Below are 19,399 nucleotides of genomic sequence, written 5' to 3'. Positions count from 1 at the left end.
ACGAGTAACATGTTCCTAGCTTTAAGATCTAGCATCTTATAATTTTGTGTGTTTTCTAGCCGCAGGAATTTAAAGCTGGTTCGGTGGCTGCGGTATAGTAGATATGGTGTCTGCTTAGTAACTGGGAGGTCTCTGTATTGATCTCTTAAGTGGGAGCGTTCTTAAGATCACCCTTAAGACAATAAGTACTGCTCATTGTCGGCTCGGGTACTAATTAAATGTACCTGGGGTACTCTTAAGTATACTTAAATGTACACCTGGTAAGGAAAATTTACTGAAATGTACCCCGGAATTCTTACGCTAAAGAAGTCATTGTCTTTCTTGGGTAAGCTGCTAGCAGAAGCATGTAAATGACATTAGTATATATATTTAGTATATATATAAAAAGGTGTGTGGTATTGTGCGGAGAAACAAAACGCTTCACATCATTTATTTGCACATAAAATAATAGTTACACAATCAGTAATACTAAAACACTGTCATCAATTTACAAGAATATTTACGTATATGAAATTCCAAAGTGATGGTATCTTGTGCAAAACTGTGGAATCAATGAAGTAATATTTTATTACCTTTTACAAAATTAACTAGAAATGGCACTGCAGAGGCCGACGCGTATCCCCACTCTGCATGTTTGACCCAGGGGCGCCCCAGGGTTGGTAATAGGGCCATGCATAGTTGAGATTGACCATATTGTCATAAGAGAAGTTCAGTATCAATTTGAAGTGAATCAATGTAGAAATAAAGAAATTATAGTAAAAAGGCAATTTTGGGTGGGTGTGGTCTATGTGGGCGGGGCGCCCCAGGGTTGGTATTTGGGCCATGCATAGTTGAGATTGACAGTATTGTCATAAGAGAAGTTCAGTATCAATTCGAGGTGAATCGGCATAGAAATGAAGAAATTATAGTATAAAAATGCAATTTTGGGTGGGCGTGGTCTATGTGGGCAGGGCGCCCCAGGGTTGGTAATGGGGCCATGCATAGTTTAGATTGACTGTATTGTCATAAGAGATGTTCAATATCAATTTGAAGTAAATCGGTGTAGAAATGAAGAAGTTAATGTAAAATAACATAAAAAATGAGGGAAAATCTCTAACCCGGCTCCACCCCAACCCCCATAACTTTGACCCATGGGTCAGATCAAAATTCCAAATAGTGCAGGGTCGCACACATGCCCATAGCTACCATGTGTGTAAGTTTCAAGGTTCTAGTGCTTATAGTGTAGGAGGAGATAGTGACTAAGACGGACTGAAGACGGAGATAACCACAATATCTCCACTTTTTCTATGAAAAGCGTGGGGTTAACCATGCTGATTTTGTACTAGCGCATAAAACATTTTTCATGGAATAACAAGTAACAACAAATTTATTAATTACACAATAAAAAGGAAATCATATTTATGGCATTATGCACTAACTAAACAAGCTATTTGCTACTGTTTAGAATTACACTATCTTACTAAAAATGATCACAACAGGTACTTAGTTCTTTTACATACTTGTGGTAAGTTTTGTATTACTAGTTTGACATTTACATGTACTGGCAGACACTTGTCGATATACAGACTAAATTTGCAAGGGAACCTTCATATTTCATCAGCATCATTGCCTTCAAATTGTTAATTTAACAACCCTTTGACAATATTTGCACATCTGATCTTATAATGCCATTGCTGATTTTTGTTTATAGATATACTGAAAATGATATTGACTTTTCAAGTTCTATAAAACTTTGAAAGTTTACACATGTTCCATCCAAGTAAACTAACAGAACCAATAAATAATAAGATCACCACAGCAAATAACTGTGTTGATAGCTTGGAAACATTGATAGTTCAGGAATCCCTGCTTTGTTTATTTCTGGAAACCAAAACTGTCAGTTTTGCTCAATAGAATAGCTGGAGTTGTGTGATGCGGCAGCCCAGCTCTTGCCTTGGCAAACAGCTTCTAAAAACGGAAAACCAACTTACATCTTAAAATTTGATAAATGATGCAGACAATTTTTAAATGTCCTGTTGTTGGATTTTTCATTTCGAATCTGGAAGATTGGTTACGAAAAATTTCGGTACGAAATCCAACGGTTTTAGTTTTTGTGGTTTTAGGCCTAAACTTTATATAGTGATATGTAACCTTTCGGGATATCGGCCAAGTGCGAGCACGAATTCTGACAAGTTAACAGTATGGTGTTGTTATTAAAATACCACAAGAATACTGCGAGAATATGGATGCCGACTATAATCATGATAATTTGTAAAACAAATAATTTTTTTGACAAGCGTTTGTGATTTGTCAGGATAATAATAACAATAAGATATCGAAAAGATTAAAGCAAATAAATTTGAAAGAAATTGAAGATTCAGGCAAAACATTTTAGACAGGTTATATTTACCGAAATTGTGTTTCGTAAAGACTGTCACTATACATGTATGTAGTAAACCAGTCTATGAGACAGAAAATGAAGAAGATGAGTATTCAGGGGAGATAATTGTGTAATCTTAATTCTGAAACGGTCTAATGTAGCGGAGAAAAACATATAAGCAGTGCTCCAGCTAGGCCTAAATTGAAGGGCGCCCTGCCCTGCCCTCCCGAGCCTCCGCCCTGCCCTTCCTAGGCCCCCCCCCCCCCCTGCCCTTAAAAATTTTTTTTTTTTTTTTTTTTTTTTTATACATATGATGATGAATAAATCTCTTATTACATTATTACAATACATTGTAATTAATTTATTCCTTATTGTAGACATGATATTTAAATTGTTTAATAATAATGGGAATAATATACTCTAACAATTAATAATAACATATATATTAACATGCAAGAGGAAGCATTCCAGAAACGCCCGCGGGATCAAAAGTGCCCTTTTGACAAAATACTGCGCGTCCGAAGTGCCCTTTTGACAAAAAAGCCCCCCTTGCCCTTTTCAAATCCTAGCTGGAGCACTGTATAATGCGAGAATATTAAGTGTGAATCATGATGTCATTTATATACTTTTTCCTGAGGTATGTTTTTACATGTGATTCAGCATATGTCAACGTGTTATTGATTTGTTCTAGGTCATAAATAGCATCGTGAAAATATATGTCGCATGGCAAATTTTTTTGAGATGCATGGCTAGATGTAGTTTTATGTCTAAATTTCCATATGTATGAACGGTCTACGCCAGCTTCGTGGGCTTTTGCCCGTATTATAGAACGAAAACAATTAAATATGATTTTATTGCTTTCAGATAATAGCACTTGACAAAAGCATATACAACATGAAGTTATATACCCTTTTTTCACAATATGAGGCACTATTTCACAACATGTTATGTCGACTATGCAAGCAAATAAATCAACAGAACGACACTGATTGCTTTTTGATGTGTTATTTCTAGTAATGATGCAGCGGCAACAAAGATAAGACAGTGTGAATACACAGGCTTATCCGTGTCTTTGTTGTTCGCATGTATGACAAATGAAGTAGCTCATATCTTAAATGACATGTCACTTTAAAGAAAGAATACATTATTTACAGAATCATACATTTGTCAGAGACAGATCGTGATGCAAACGCATCTAGTTTTAAGATCTTTGGTAAAGTAGAACTTTTTTACATCGAGAATATGCATCGTGTTAAGTTAAAGTCATAAAAACGTATTTAAGCGTGTATCAGACAGTCTATACCCTTTATCTAGAATATTCACTGCAGAACCATAACTTCGTTTTAGGAGTATCCGATATTGCTGCACAATGGTAATGGAACCAGCCGAGACACAAGTTGCAGCACACACATCTAGTTTCTAACTCCTCATTGCAAACTTTACATGTAATCTTCATTAATTTAACACTGTCAAGAACATGTAACAAAGCAACCCATGCATCCGGTTCAAAATATTTCTCGATACAGTCAATGCATGTTTCATCGGCAGCCATATCAATACGCTCAGGACAACATTCGACCTCCTCTTCAGTTATTAGTTTTTCTTCCTAAGTAATGCACCGCTCGGCAACAGCATCATCAACAAACCATTTCAACATCATTTTGTCTTTTGCACTTGTTTCTAACTGACAAAAAGGTACCGGTCGACGTTTAAGTTTCAGTCTCTTTTTCGGTAAACCAACAATTGTTAATTCAGATCCTTTAGGGCGGCCTCGTTTCCGGATATGTGGTGGGAGAGTGATGCTACCTAAGTCTGATGATGCTGAAATCACAACACTGCTGCTTGTTGCACATTCACCTTCCCCTGTGTCATTTAATAGCATAGGCTCTGCATCATAGTCTTTTAGAATGTTGACAGTGTCATTATCACGCCTCCCGGATTTGCTATTAGTGTTCTCCTCAGTAAGAGCCGATGAAGCCCCCGTGTCACTTTCGGCTGGTAAAGACCGCGCTGATACAATGGCACTTGTATCATTTACTGTTGTGATACCCACTGAATTGTGGCCTTCAGCCATTGCCACAGCTACATTGGGAACACCGTCGTCATCGTCGCTGGATGAGGGTGGTGGTATTTCTGTTATTGTCTCTAAGTCTGGTAATCTGTTGTCAATTGCAGGTTCATGAGGTTGAGATGCTGTTTCAATCACAACTTCTTCTCCCTGTTCCCATGCTCGTAGTAATGTTGTCAATTGCTGAAGTCGTACGTCAAACATATGTCCTGTTACCTCCGCTGCGCAAGAGGCTAGTTTTTGTGTAACATGATAAGCTGCTCTATATCGCTGTTGCTGCGATTCTACTCTTGCACGTGGAGAAAGAACAGAATGTGTCACATGATTTTCATGCTGATAGCTCATGAAAGTACCCAAATAATGGCGTTTCGACCAATGTTTGTTTATCAGTGCTCATACGTAAAAATGAAGTTAACATATAATTTCGAATGTTTTGATAAAAGCATTATGCCAAAACGTCAATTAAAGGAGTATAATCAGAGAGTTATAATTATTTAATATCCCTCAGGATAATTCAACTGACCTTAATGCGCTTAAGTTAACAGAATAAAGGAATATCAATAATGCGAACGCTATCCTTTTTACCACTGATTTTGCTTGTCTTTGCCTTTTGATTTGAAGTTTTTCCCTCCATGAGTACAACTGTAAGTAATTTCAGACACTTAAAGATTTTCATTTAAAGTTTTCTTAGGGCATCTGTTTTTAGCAGCCTCAATGTTCCTTCAACTACGTTTGTAAAACTGTGCACAATTTGAACGTTGGTACTGTTCAATTTTGCCTATTAATGCACCATTATTGGAGAATTTTTCCCCAACAGTTAAAGACACGGCCATTTTCAGTGAACTGATATATTGCTTGTATGAAACCATCTATTTATCAATTGTCTAAAAGATGATTAAATTATTTGTGTAACTCAATTTCTGAGAACTACCTTTGACGGCTGCCGTCATTGAATTTCATAATATTGATGCCACAACTAATTAAAACAGTTTTCACGCCTTACATAGGAACGTCGACTAATTAAAGAATCAAATAAGCAACCGTATTACATGAAAGAAAGCCGTAACAGATGAAGAATTTTTTAACTTTTATGAGCTTAAACAAATTTATTACTGATTAACAGCACTGAATGATAATTCTATACTTTATAAGCCGTACTGCTAGACAATCTCCATAGGAAAGGCTATACGTGCAGAGCCGTACTGCTAGCCTCTTGTCTAGCCATACCGTACAGGGCCGTACGACTAGCCACTGCCAAGTTAATAATACTAATAGCCAACACAAAATGTTCTATTTAAAAGGAATGCTTTATCGGAAAAAGAAAAAATTTTGTTGAAATGAATGTTTGTGACTGTAAGTATGCAAAGATTAAGATTTTAAAACTGTATTGGAAAAGAACGTTTAAAATCAATGCCATTTCAAGTGCAAATAAATTTAAGCAGTTAATTAATATGCTGGCTTATTTTGTCTTGGTAAACGAAAACTGGTGGTCTCACACAGAAAATAAGCCACATACATTTTTATGAAACCATACCGTAAATCCACAAATATAATACGCCCTCGTGCATAATATGCATCCCCGAGTTTGTTCAAAATTTATCGGTAAAAATTGAATTCCGAGTAAAATACGCACTAAAAAATCAGTGTCCGAAATCAGTCATTTTTTAAAAAATGTGTCAATATATTTTTGTGTTGTGAAAATAGCAAATCAATTGTCAACTATCTGTTACCCTGGTATATTGATCGGGATGTGTTATAGTGCTGTTGTTATGACAGTTGCATATTAAATATCTCTGTCTATTATTTATATTACCATTGATTGTTACCGATAACACACGGGCCCCATGCTGACATCCGGGTCAAGCAGTCATAATTACAAAAGAAAGAAGCAGAGACGCTGTTTTTTTGTTTTCACATTTAATTCAATTTGAAAATATTCGGGACGATAATAATTATAATAATAATAAAATGATAAGAAGACAAATGGTTACTTCCGTTTTTATAGTTGTCTAGATAAATTACTTTTTCTTTTTTCGAGTTACAAACTCGATACTTTAATATAACTTAAAATACAATTAAACCGCTTGTGTTTTTCATGATCTCTTTAATTAAAATAAGCTGCTGTCATTAAGGCTAGTTTGGGAGTAAAAACAAATTAATTAATTATCACCTTTCAATTTAATTCGGCAATCGGCAGACAGGTGTAATAGACTCTATAAGCATCATAAAACTAATTATTTAATTACCACTTTTTACTTCAGATATGGTAAATATGCGGTAGAAAGATAAATAGTGGTCAGCTAAGAAATATTTATTAACGGGTATTGTCATTTTTTTATTATTTGCTAATTTCTTTATACGACTTAGCGTCCAGTCGCTATTTTGTAGGCAGACGCTGATTTTAACTGTGTATTCCAAGTATACAGTGTCTGCGCATGAATGCCCCAATATTATCTGATAGCTCCTCCCGTTCTCATGTTTCATTTGACAACGTCATTTCATGTGTAAGCGAGCTCAATGTTGATTGGCCAGCTACCATGTGCACTTCAATAACAATAACGTCAAGCGATGTCTCATAATCGGGTACAGACCGTGTTTTGTTAACTGTTCGAATTGCGAACACTTTCATTAAAACAAAGAGACAAATATAAAAAACCAGTCCGATATAAATGGCGGATGTTTTCAATGAAATTTAACTAGATTTTCGCATTTTCACAAATAAGATTTTTATTGAGCCAAATTCTCAATATTTTCGCAAATGACTCAAATGGCAACGACAGCGCAAGCCCTGTTGCACCCCTTTGATGTAATGGTGTAGTTCAAAATGGCTGCCCGAAAGCGAATAACAGCGATTAAGTTGAAAATTTGCACAGGATTTTTTTTTTTCTGCTCTAAACTCGTATATTATACGCACCCCCTACTTAAAGAAAAAATCGGCAGGTAAAAAGTGCGTATTATATTCGAAGATTTACGGTATTCTACATTCAATGTAAACATAAACATGGGATGCAACTGTCACAATTCCCGCACAGCCAGGGTCTGAATAATATTAAACAAATTGCTCCCAAAAGCAATAAATATACCAACTAAACTGTGTAATAACACCTAAGACACTTCTCAATATTGTTCAGACCATGATGTTTTGCAGATATTTTGACAGTTGTATCACTTGTATTTGTTATAGTATGTGTGGAGTATTTTATTAAAAGTCCCTATTAAATTACCCAAAAGTTGCCAGACACAATATAATTAGGTTTCACAGAACATATCTAAGGCCACACCAACCTAATGACAAGGCCTAATAAGCCTGAAAAACATTAATGTATTAATCTCAAGCAGATGAAATTTTCAGCAAGGGTTCATTTGACTCCTGGTTTTCACAATCCGTTGAAATCCCTCTTGGATTATAATCTATAGAATAGATGTCAATTCGCATGATCAAGCTTGAAATTTTAGAAACTTAATTTTACTACTGCAATACAATGCATGATACACATGTACTTAAATTTACTCAAGGGTGGGGATATAATCAATTAGTTATAGATCTTTGATTAAGAACTATTATTTTTAAGAATTTACACCACCCAAAATTATAAATGTCTAGTTATTTAATGTTATTTAATGTTATTATGTACTGATAATACCATTTATTAGTCCCCTACCGGTTTCACCGGAGGGGACTTATGGTTTTGTCTCCGTTCGTCACACTTTTCTGGTCAAATTCTGGATCCTGCGATAAGTTTCAAAGTTCTTAATATTTTTTCATGAAACTTGGAACATGAATAGATGGCAATATGGACATTATACCATTATTTCATTTAATTCCTACGTCAAAAATTATGGTTGCTATGGCAACAAATAGACTAGACATACTGCTGAAAATGGTGGTTTTCTGGATCCTGCGATAACTTTTAAAGGTCTTAATATTTTTTCATGAAACTTGAAACATAGATAGATGGCAATATGGACATTATGCATGTCATTTCATTTCGTTCTGACATCAAAAATTCTGGTTGCTATGGCAACAAATAGACTAGACATACTGCTGAAAATAGTGGTTTTCTGGATCCTGCGATTACTTTCAAAGTTCTTAATATTTTTTCATGTACACTTGAAACATGGATAGATGGCATTATGGACATTATGCACGTCATTTCATTTCGTTCCGACGTCAAAAATTCTGGTTGCTATGGCAACAAATAGACTAGAAATACTGCTGAAAATGGTGGTTTTTTGGATCCTGCAATAACTTTTTAAGTTTTTAATATTTTTTCATGAAACTTGAAACATGGATAGATGGCAATATGGACATTATGCACGTCATTTCATTTTGTTCCTAAATAAAAAATTCTGGTTGCTATGGCAACAAATATATATATATAAAAATCTGGAATTTCTGACAATGGTTGAGCCGGTAGGGGACTTATATTGCTTGACAATAGTCTTGTTATTTTCATTTCTATAAAATATTAATGAGTTTTCTGGTTGTAAGCATACAGTTTACATATACCTGTTTCATTTTCAGGTTTTCAGGAGAGCTGATAGAAAAGGTAAATATGGCTAATGATAATTTAACAAAAGTTAATTTTAATCTGTAAGGTTATAACAGTTTGACAGTATATAGGCTAAGCATAATTTATGCATGTTATGCAGAATTGATAACATGTTACATTTGTGGAATGAAAATATTTTTTTTGGCAGATGATGGAAAGATTTCTTGGGAGGAATTTGTGGCTTTCTTTGCTGATGGAATCATGGGCAAAGAAGAACTGAGGACACTGTTTGATGACATCGACACCCACAAAACCAAGTACTGACATGTCCAACAATGTTTTACCTTATAGCAAAATATTTATGCCCCCCTTCGAAGAAGAGGGGGTATATTGCTTTGCTCATGTCGGTCGGTCTGTCGGTCCGTCCAACAGGTGGTTGTCAGACAATAACTCAAGAACGCTTGGGCCTAGGATCATGAAACTTCATTGGTACATTGATCATGACTCGCAGATGACCCCTATTGATTTTGAGGTCACTAGGTCAAAGGTCAAGGTCACGGTGACCAGAAATAGTAAAATGGTTTTTGAATGATAACTCAAGAACGCATACACCTAGGATCATGAAACTTCATGGGTAGCTTGATCATGACTTGCAGCTGACCCCTATTGATTTTGAGGTCACTAGGTCAAAGGTCAAGGTCACGGTGACCCGAAATAGTAAAATGGTTTCCGGATGATAACTCAAGAACGCATACGCCTAGGATCATGAAACTTCACGGGTAGATTGATCATGACTCGCAGATGACCCCTATTGGTTTTGAGGTCACTAGGTCAAAGATCAAGGTCACGGTGACCCGAAATAATAAAATGGTTTTCGGATGATAAGTCAAGAACGCATATGCCTAGGATCATGAAACTTCATAAGTAGATTGATCGTGACCCGCAGATGACCCCTATTGATTTTCAGGTTACTAGGTCAAAGGTCAAGGTCACAGTTACAAAAATCGTTTTCACACAATGGCTGCCACTACAACGGACAGCCCATATGGGGGGCATGCATGTTTTACAAACAGCCCTTGTTATAATTAATAAGCAGCTAAAAATGGTGGTGAAATATTGGTTGAATATGCATTATAAAGTTTAAGGGTTTGTTCATAGGTATGAAGCTTGCATTATTGAGAAACCAGATTTTATAAATGCACTTCCTATGCTCTCTTACAAAGCCTTATTTGGCTTGCAGTTGTTTATGTACAAGTGAAAGTTCTATTTATATACTTCTATACTTATCTACAAATAAGATTCATATTGCCCTTTAAATTAAGTGTTTTGTCATTTCTGAGTTAAGATTTTGTTAATTTTTATTTGGAAAAATATTTGAAACCATCATTGGTATTAAAAATGGGTCAGTTTACTGGACTCTGGTGTAGAAAAAAAAGCACACTGCATTTACACAACTGTAACAAATACCTCTTCAGTTTTTTGTCTGTAACAGTCTGAATTACTTTACAATCCCTATCATACGTAAAATATTGTTAATTACTCCATTATTGTTGATTGAAAATTGAAACAGTTCAAGTAATTCAAAGTAACTTTATGATTATCCAAACACCGTTTGCATTAATAAATCCAAGTAAATTTTAATACAACTTGAGCTTGAATTTTCAGCTTCATTGACCCAAAAGAGCTGTGTGATTATTTTGCCAACCACCTGGGACCATTCAAAGAAATCTTAAGCCTTATAGAAGACCTCAATGTGAAGGTGAGCAATATGCTGGTATCCACTGCGCAGTCGTACCCGGGCAGTTCCCGCAGTAACCAGTTCACAGTGCGCTTCCTCATGGGGCTCGTGTTTAACCAGGTCTGCGCCATTCAGCATCCGCTTGATGCAGCCACGGACGCCCTAGAGGCTCAGGCTAAGGAAGAAGGGTAAGGTACAAGTGCCTGTTTTAACACCTTGACAGGAGCAATGCTGTCCATTTAAATGTCACGCAAGGTTTTGTGGTCTCATAAGCCAACAGATTAGCTCTATGACTATGGTATGCACAGGCTGGGCTGGAGCATATGGTATATGACCTATTTTGCATAAGAAGGTTCATATTAATAATAGAACTGTTCTAAGGTGAAGTCCCTATTTCCAAGTTTTGGTAATCAAAAACTGAAATGTATTTTTGTTTAAATTTTTACCATACTTTACATAATGCATATCAAACGCTGGCTGCAACTCTCTGATGTGTTTTATCTCAAGAGTAAACATCATAGCCGTTCAGCCAGAGGATGTGAGAGAGAAGAATGAAGAGCTTATTGTGCCTGGTCGCATTGTCCGGCGGGCCAAACGACAGACTAGCAAACAGACAACATATGAGGGTAAGCTCATTAAGGCTGCATTTTGTATGGATTTAAGAAGTTTTTGCATAAGGATGACCTGTAAAGCTCTGTTGAGGTAGTTACTGCAGATTAAATATTTTATGAATATATAATATTTAGAGCTTGATTTTTGTAGCGTTTGCCTGTAGAAAGCTTGTTATAGCAGTGACAATGATTGAGTATATGTGTGTTCATGCATGAACAGTTACAGCGTCCAGCTTTTTGCACTATACATGTATGTTTGTCCGTCATCTTTTGAAATTTCTTACCACAAATGTTCACCATCATATGTCGATAAGAGTAGCATGAAACACCTGTCTTTCTTCCTTTTTAATTTCCCACTGAGGTCAAAGGTTCAATTTGGGAACATATAGACTGTATCTTTGTCATTTATGGTGCAGTTTTAAAATAACTTCCAATAAACGAGAAGAAATAATTTACCAAAAGTGTTCACCATGTGGAGAAGGCATGTCTCACATGAGTGTTGCAACAATGTGCAAACATAACTGACCATAGGTTTCACATGTTGCTGACAACCGTCTATCTAGTATTAACATAATTCTTTGCATAACGCATTTAATTAGATCAAAAGGGGTTATTTAAAAAAAATCACCACAAAGTTCCATGGAGTTGAACAAGTTATGACTATTATGATATAAAAGTGGTATTAAAGTTTGTGTAGTGGATTTATTGTTAATAAATAATATAAATTAATCAGAAAATATTTATTTTATAGGTAACCAAAATTTAACAAGTACACAAGTAGCTCTGGAGGACCAAGTAGATAGACTAGCCAAGCTTCTCAACAGAATGGAAAAGAAGGTAGGTAACCAATCTAATTTATAGATGACATTGCATGCAAGGTAGACTGATCTCTGTCCTTGACATGATGGAGCAGAAGATTGATAAATTTATTAAAAATTTATATGAAAACAGAAGTAGGTTGATTGGAAGAATGTAGAAGCAGGTACTTATCCAGTCTATCAAGGTGTTAACCCTTTCCCCCTCAAAAGCAAAGTGAAAATGGCTACTGTAAAACCGTTAAATTTCGTGTGGTACGAATTTTTCGTGGATTTCTTTGGTCTGCTGAACCACGAATTCAAGTACCAAAGATTATGTATTCATTTTTAATCCCAAAACGGTCGTTTACGAATGTCATTTCCGACATTTTTTTTGTTATGTTATCCGAGGTATTTGTCCGGCGTGCGTGCATGCGTCCGTCCTTCAACAATTTGTTTGTGTAGACAGTAGAGGTCACAGTTTTCATCCAATCTTTATGAAATTTGGTCAGAATGTTTATCTTGATAAAGTCTGGATTGGGATTGTATTTGGTTCATCTGGGATCAGAAACTAGGTCACTAGGTCAAATTATAGAAAAACCTTGTGTAGACAATAGAGGTCACAGTTTTTATCAGATCTTAAGTAAATATGGTCAGAATGTTTGTCTTGTCAAAATCTGGGTTGGGATCGAATTTGGGTCATCTAGGGTCAAAAACTAGGTCACTAGGTCAAAGTTTAAAAAAACTTATGAAGACAGTAGAGGTCACAGTTTTCATCCAATATTTATGAAATTTGGCCAGAATGTTAATCTTGGTGAAATCTGGATTGGGATTGTATTTGGGTCATCTGGGGTCAGAAACTAGGTCATGAGGTCAAATCATAGAAACATCTTGTGTTGACAATAGAGGTCATAGTTTTCATCTGATCTTAATGAAATATGGTCAGAATGTTTATCTTGATAATATCTGATTTTGGATCGTATATGGGTCATCTGGGGTCAAAAATTAGGTCACCGGGGCAATTCTAGTAAAACCTTGTGTAGATGAAAGAGGTCACAGTTTGCATCACGTCTTAATGAAATTTTGTCAGAATGTATTAATTGATGAAATCTGGCTTGGGATTGTATATAGGTCATCTGAGGTCATAAAGTAGGTCATCTGGTCAAATCATAGTTAAACTTTCTGTAGACTATAGAGGTCACAGTTTATCAGATCTTTATGAAATTTAGTCAAGATGTTTATCTTCAAGCCATAGTCTGATAGAATTTAAGTTGATTTTGCAAGGTTAGTCAGGTATGCGATTCAGGGCCATCATGGCCCTCTGGTTTGTATTTATTGCTTCACTTCAGTAGGTCAACGAATGTTCTGTTTTACGTGACGTCAAATTAACAGGTTGCAGATTTATCACATATGTCAATTTGTGCCACTTAAAGTTAAAAGAGACATAACAGTTTTCACACATGTATTTTGGGGACCTTTTTACTCAATTGCTACTACTAAGGTATCGATTGCGCTTAGAATTGCAAATATTGTTAAAACAACATTGATGGCAATTAGCGAGCGGGGACCCACAAGTGCGCCGCTTATCGGCAATAGCCCTCAATTATCGGCAACACTTTCATGCTTCAGTGCACATAGACCTCAAGTCTTGCTGTCAACACAGATTAGCAGATTTATGCTTTGTTATAACTTTGGTTGTTTTAATAAAATTATTATGGCAGTCAGTCTTCCCCGAAAATTTGAAATCCACGAAATTACATATCAACGAATTAGTTGTTTTATATTTGAAATCCGCGAAATTACTTGTCAACAAATTAGTTTTTAGTTTTTTATTAAACCATGAAATTTCGTTCCGACGAATTTCTATGCATTTACAGTATGTGCAAACAGCACAAAACCAGAACGGCCTGCAAGTAACTTGCAGTCTGTTCAGGTTTTATGCTATTTGCTGCTCATCAATATCTAAGGGTTGGAAATAAAACCTTTTGAACTTGAATCTAGTTAGAAAGGTCTTTAATTAAATGTTGCTTTCTATGGGATGACAAATGCTTGAAAATACGTATCTAAGTGGTAAAGGGATAAATGGAAAACAAAGTGCATAGACTAGCCACTCACCTGGACAGAATGAAAAAGGTAGATTAACCACAAGGGCTGATAAATTTATCAGCATGAATGACTGACTTAAAATCATAAACTCTAAAAAAAATATATAAAAAACACTTAAGATTTTGAAAAGCAAAACAAAGTTATATTTTATTTTGTAAGGCCTCAAAGTACGCCTCACATGTTGATGTGCAGAATATCAACAATTGATAAGAATAAAACATTCTCACTTAGGAGCAAAGTGAAAATGGCTATGTGCAAACATCATAAAACCAGAACAGCCTGCGAGTAACTCACAGTCTGTTCAGGTTTATGCTGTTTGCTGCTTGTTAGTTTTTTGGGGTCGAAATTCGAACATTTAAAACTTGAATCGAGTAACAGGGGTGTGATTTTTCCGCGGATCCGCGGATTTCCGCGGATCGGGTTGTCCCGGATGTCACTTCTGAGATTTGCGTAAATTCGTTTTAAAAAATGTGGGGGAGAGGGGCTACCACCGATTCCGCGGACGCATTTCATAAGCGGCCCGAAATATCCGCGGCCCTTGAAATCTCTCCGCATTTTACACTGGTAGATTCTGCATAAGCATATTTAAAACGAGCCATATAATTGGCTGTCGTTTCCCAATCTTCCAATTAAAATCGTGTTCTTAAAATGCGCTCTGTGATTTGTTTGCAAATGGCGCTGTTGTGAAGAGAAAATTAAGATTATTGAAATAACAAATAGCAGTCGAATAAACAACTGACATCACCTAGTCTGATAGGAATAATGAAATGTGTTTGTCAAAAAAAGACTACGTTTTAGATACAAGCAACACATATTTTGTTAAGAAATGTGCCCACTGAATTTGTGTCACGGAAATCAGTGTTTGCAAATTGGAGTGTAGTCTACTCGCGAAGTAAAACAATTTAGAGAGTATCGTTCGAACATGGAAATAGACAAACATGATTTGACTTTTATATGTCTGTGGGTCTGTGTATAATCAGATTCATATAAATATTCTGCTTTATTATGTTTGTCACGCTGTTCAGTTAACTGAAATAGCTTTAAACTGAGTGAAGATGTGAAATGCAAGATATTGAAAGGTAAACAAGTTAAATATATTAATTTGATTGATTTTGATTTTATTTGGTAAACATATGAACATTACATATTTGCTACATATAATGCAGACAATATAAAATATATTATCACAGCAATATACATAGCAAACCATGGAATGCACACACAATACCAAGGATAACACAAAAAAGAGAAAAATGATTTTCACTTATTTCCATTGTGGTCCTTGTTATTGGTGGCAGTAACCATGAAACAGTCATGTATTAGATTTTAATAATGTATATGTATCAAATATGTACTGTTTAATAAAGTATATTAAAGTATAACTCAGTTAATACATCATTAACACCAGAAGAACACTCAAGTGTGTTGGTTTATATTTAGTCTATTAACTGTCATTCAATACATTGAAAAACTGCTGCTATTGATCACAATAAATACTTGCTTAACTGTTTACTTTGCATCCTCAGTATGATTAATGTGAAGTTTAACAGGTTTTTATAAAGAAATATTGTTATGAAGTTCAAAAAGTTGTTTATTTTAATGTCTGTTTTTATGTTTGTCATTGCGTTATGCGTGCCATTCGCATAGTCAAAATCGGTCAACAGAATTTTCCTCCCCTCTGACTTTGCCTCAATCACACCCCTGAGTAAGAATGGCCTTTAGTTAAATTTAACTTTCTGAGGGACGTCAAATGCGTCAAATTACGTACCTAAGTGGTAAAGGGTTAATGTTATGCGGTTTTACTATAACATGGTTGTTATAATAATTTTTTTCAGGTGAACTTTGATGGTTTGGTGGATGAGGAAGTGGACATCACAGATGATAAAATAGTAAGTTATGATTTTTGGAAAAAAGTATTCATTTTTTAATTGTTTATTTGAATAAAAAAGTCTATGTTTTAACAACTTAAAGCACAGAAATTATGGAATTCATTAAATATACAAGAGAACAAATCTTTTGATCCATATGTGCAAAAATAATATTGCTTAAAGAATATTGAATCTTGTCATAATCAGCAGACAGATAGTTAGTTCTAGCTAAAGAACTTTTTTTTTGTGCGAGCATAAATATTTGTGATATGAAATAGCTTTTAAACTATCCAATATTGTATTTTTTGGTAGGTTTTGCTGTATCAGCAAGATTTGACAGTGAAGGATGGACAGATGGACTCTTTCAAGACCCAGTTACGAAAATACATTGAGGTCACAAATTCTGCACCAGGAGCTTTGACGTATGATTATTATGTTTGTTATTATTAAATCAATTTCCATCTTTTGATGCAGGGGAAATGGTGAATGTCAAACTAAGCAGAATGATCAAAGAATTAAATTTACATGCATTTTTTCTTCATAGCATATCTTTATAACTTTATATGTTAATTTAGTCTTTGTCAGGAATTAAAAGTTGCATTTGATTGGGTATTCAAAGTTTAAAACATGCAGTTTTTAGTGAACGGGATTTAGATGTTACCAAAAACAGTCAATCTGGTGCTTGCGACCACTTGAATTGAGTGACTTTTGTCTTATGCGAACACTTTAAATCCCGCCCGAACGTTTTAACTATATTTTCATATTGTATTAAGCGACTTTTGTCTTACGCGACCAGCAACCGCTGATTTTAGTGTATTTTGATGCTCGAGTCTTTAATTAAGCGACCGCTTTAAGGTAAAAGTGGTAAATCTGTTTACCGTTCAGGGACAAATCAGTTTATCTAAGCCGATAACTTGAACAATTAATCTTTGTTTTGATTTCTTACCAGCCATTTTCCTTTGTCTCGATGACCGTTTCTGATCGGTGTTAATGCTGACTGTGTATCAATTTTTGGTGTCGAATAATACAGTGAGGTATTGCCAACAGTCTACGGGTTAAAGCGATTACTATCTGGGCTGTTAAGTGACAAGTTTTATCGCCAATTTTATTGCAGAAACAATGCGCCGACGCGACAAACATTTTCACAGTGTTCTAGAGAGGTGTAAAAAATAGACTAATAATCGGTAACATGTAGCGATTTCTGTTCATTAAAAATTGTAATTGTTATTATGCTAATTAGTTTGTGTTAGCAAATTTTCCAATCAGGGGTGTTTATTTAGTTTTCAATCAAGGTGTTTAATTTATTTCCCTATGTACCATTATCAAGTCAGATATGTATAAGCTTACATGCAGAAATTAAAATGTCAAAACGGAAAGTATTAACGTTAAATGAGAAAATTCGGGTATTGGAAGTGTCGAAGAGTAAAAGTGCACGTAAATTTAATCGCGAATGAGATTGGAGTCGGAAAAACCCATTCTCTGTGCAAACCATTTACATTGTATTTAGAATTAGAGAGAACAACTACAACTTATTTTAAGTAAAAAATAGTTTTATTCATTTATTAGCTCATCTATTTTTTGAAAAAAAAATGAGCTATTGTCATCACCTTGGCGTCGGCGTCTGGTTAAGTTTTGTGTTTAGGTACACTTTTCTCATAAAGTATCAATGCTATTGCATTCAAACTTGGTATACTTACTTACTATCATGAGGGGACTGGGCAGGCAAAGTAAGATAACTCTGGCTTGCATTTTGACAGAATTATGTGCCCTTTTTATACTTAGAAAATTGAAAATTTTGGTAAAGTTTTGTGTTTAGGTCCATTTTATTTCTTAAGTATCAAAGCTATTGTTTTCATACTTGCAACACTTACTATCATAAGGGGACTGTGCAGGCAAAGTTATGTAACTCTGACTGGCATTTTGACAGAATTATGTGCCCTTTTTATACTTAGAAAATTGAAAATTTGGTTAAGTTTTGTGTTTAGGTTCACTTTTTACCTAAAGTATCAAAGCTATTGCTTTCATACTTGCAACACATACTAACTATCATAAGGGGACTGTTCAGGCAAAGTTATGTAACTCTGACTGGCATTTTGATGAAATTATGGGCCCTTTATAAATTTGGTTAAGTTTTGTGGTTTGGTCCACTTTACCCCTATAGTATCATAGATATTGCTTTCATACTTAAAACACTCGCAAACTATCATAAGGGAACAGAAAAGGACAAGTTACATAACTTTGGTTGTCATTTTTACGGAATATGGCCCTCTTTTGACTTAGTTACTTTGAATATATGGTTACATTTTGTGTTTAGATCCACTTTACTTCTAAAGTATCAAGGCTATTGCTTTTAAACTTCAAATACTTTCATGCTATCATGAGGGTACTGTACCTGGCAAGTTGAATTTTACCTTGACCTTTGAATGACCTTGACTCTCAAGGTCAAATTATTAAATTTTGCTAAAATTGTCTTAACTTCTTTATTTATGGTTAGATTCGATTGATACTTTGACAAAACAACTCTTACCTGACATACCACAATAGACTCCACCCAAATCATCCCCCCCCCCCGAATCTCCCCCCCCCCCCCGCCAATATTATTTTTTTATATTAAAGATCATCTAATAAATGACCACCACACCCTCACACTATACCCCCCCACCCCCCACCGGAATTTTTTTTTTTTATGCCCCTAGTAGGGTGGCATATAGCAGTTGAACTGTCCGTCAGTATGTCAGTCAGTCTGTCCGTCTGTCCGAAAAAAACTTTTACATTGGCCATAACTTTTTCACTTTTGAAGATAGCAACTTGATATTTGGCATGCATATGTATCTCATGGAGCTGCACATTTTGAGTGGTGGAAGTTGAAGGTCAAGGTCATCCTTCAAGGTCAAAAAAATAATAATTTAAAGCGGCATTCTGATGAAGCTGCACATTTTGAGTGGTGGAAGTTCAAGGTCAAGGTCATTCTTCAAAGTCAAGGTCATCCTTCAAGGTCAAAGGTCAAAAAAAATAATTCAAAGCGGCATTTTTTTTTTTCAAGCGGCGCAATAGGGGGCATTGTGTTTCTGACAAATACATCTCTTGTTTTTTTCAAACATGGCTAAAAAACACAAATATTTATTTTTATTATTTTATTTTTGAAATACCGTCCAACCATCCCACCCCCCTACAAAAAAAAGAAATATTTTTTTTTGCCTTTTTTTTGCATTTTTGGAAGATAGTGTAATAAATGACCACACCCCCACACTATACACCCCTCTCCACTGCACCCCTCCCTCCTTTGTGATTGAAATTGAGATAAGTCCCTACACCTTTAAAAAGAAAAATAGATGAACGGTCTGCACCCACAAGGCGGTGCT

General features: G+C 35.3%; 2 protein-coding genes across 19 annotated transcripts in view; one reads left to right on the top strand and one right to left on the bottom strand.

Annotated features, from left to right (window-relative positions):
- The window catches only part of LOC127844170 (uncharacterized), a 295,187-nt gene that overhangs the window by 139,714 nt on the left and 136,074 nt on the right, over positions 1-19,399 (bottom strand). The gene's annotated exons all lie outside the window — the stretch shown is intronic.
- Positions 1-19,399, top strand: part of LOC127844166 (N-terminal EF-hand calcium-binding protein 1-like) — a 44,068-nt gene that overhangs the window by 15,885 nt on the left and 8,784 nt on the right. For all 14 annotated transcript variants that reach the window (XM_052374218.1, XM_052374215.1, XM_052374219.1 and 11 more), the window contains 7 exons: positions 8,953-8,977; positions 9,129-9,237; positions 10,586-10,846; positions 11,166-11,284; positions 12,021-12,106; positions 16,005-16,058; positions 16,350-16,459. In XM_052374218.1, coding sequence (XP_052230178.1) covers positions 8,953-8,977; positions 9,129-9,237; positions 10,586-10,846; positions 11,166-11,284; positions 12,021-12,106; positions 16,005-16,058; positions 16,350-16,459 — 764 coding nt within the window. The remainder of the gene's footprint in view (positions 1-8,952; positions 8,978-9,128; positions 9,238-10,585; positions 10,847-11,165; positions 11,285-12,020; positions 12,107-16,004; positions 16,059-16,349; positions 16,460-19,399) is intronic.

This window comes from Dreissena polymorpha, chromosome 9 (assembly GCF_020536995.1).
Source record: "Dreissena polymorpha isolate Duluth1 chromosome 9, UMN_Dpol_1.0, whole genome shotgun sequence".
Classification (NCBI taxonomy): Eukaryota; Metazoa; Mollusca; class Bivalvia; order Myida; family Dreissenidae; genus Dreissena; species Dreissena polymorpha.
The sequence above is the reverse complement of the archived record's forward strand: the minus strand, read 5'-3'. Positions and strand labels throughout refer to the sequence as shown.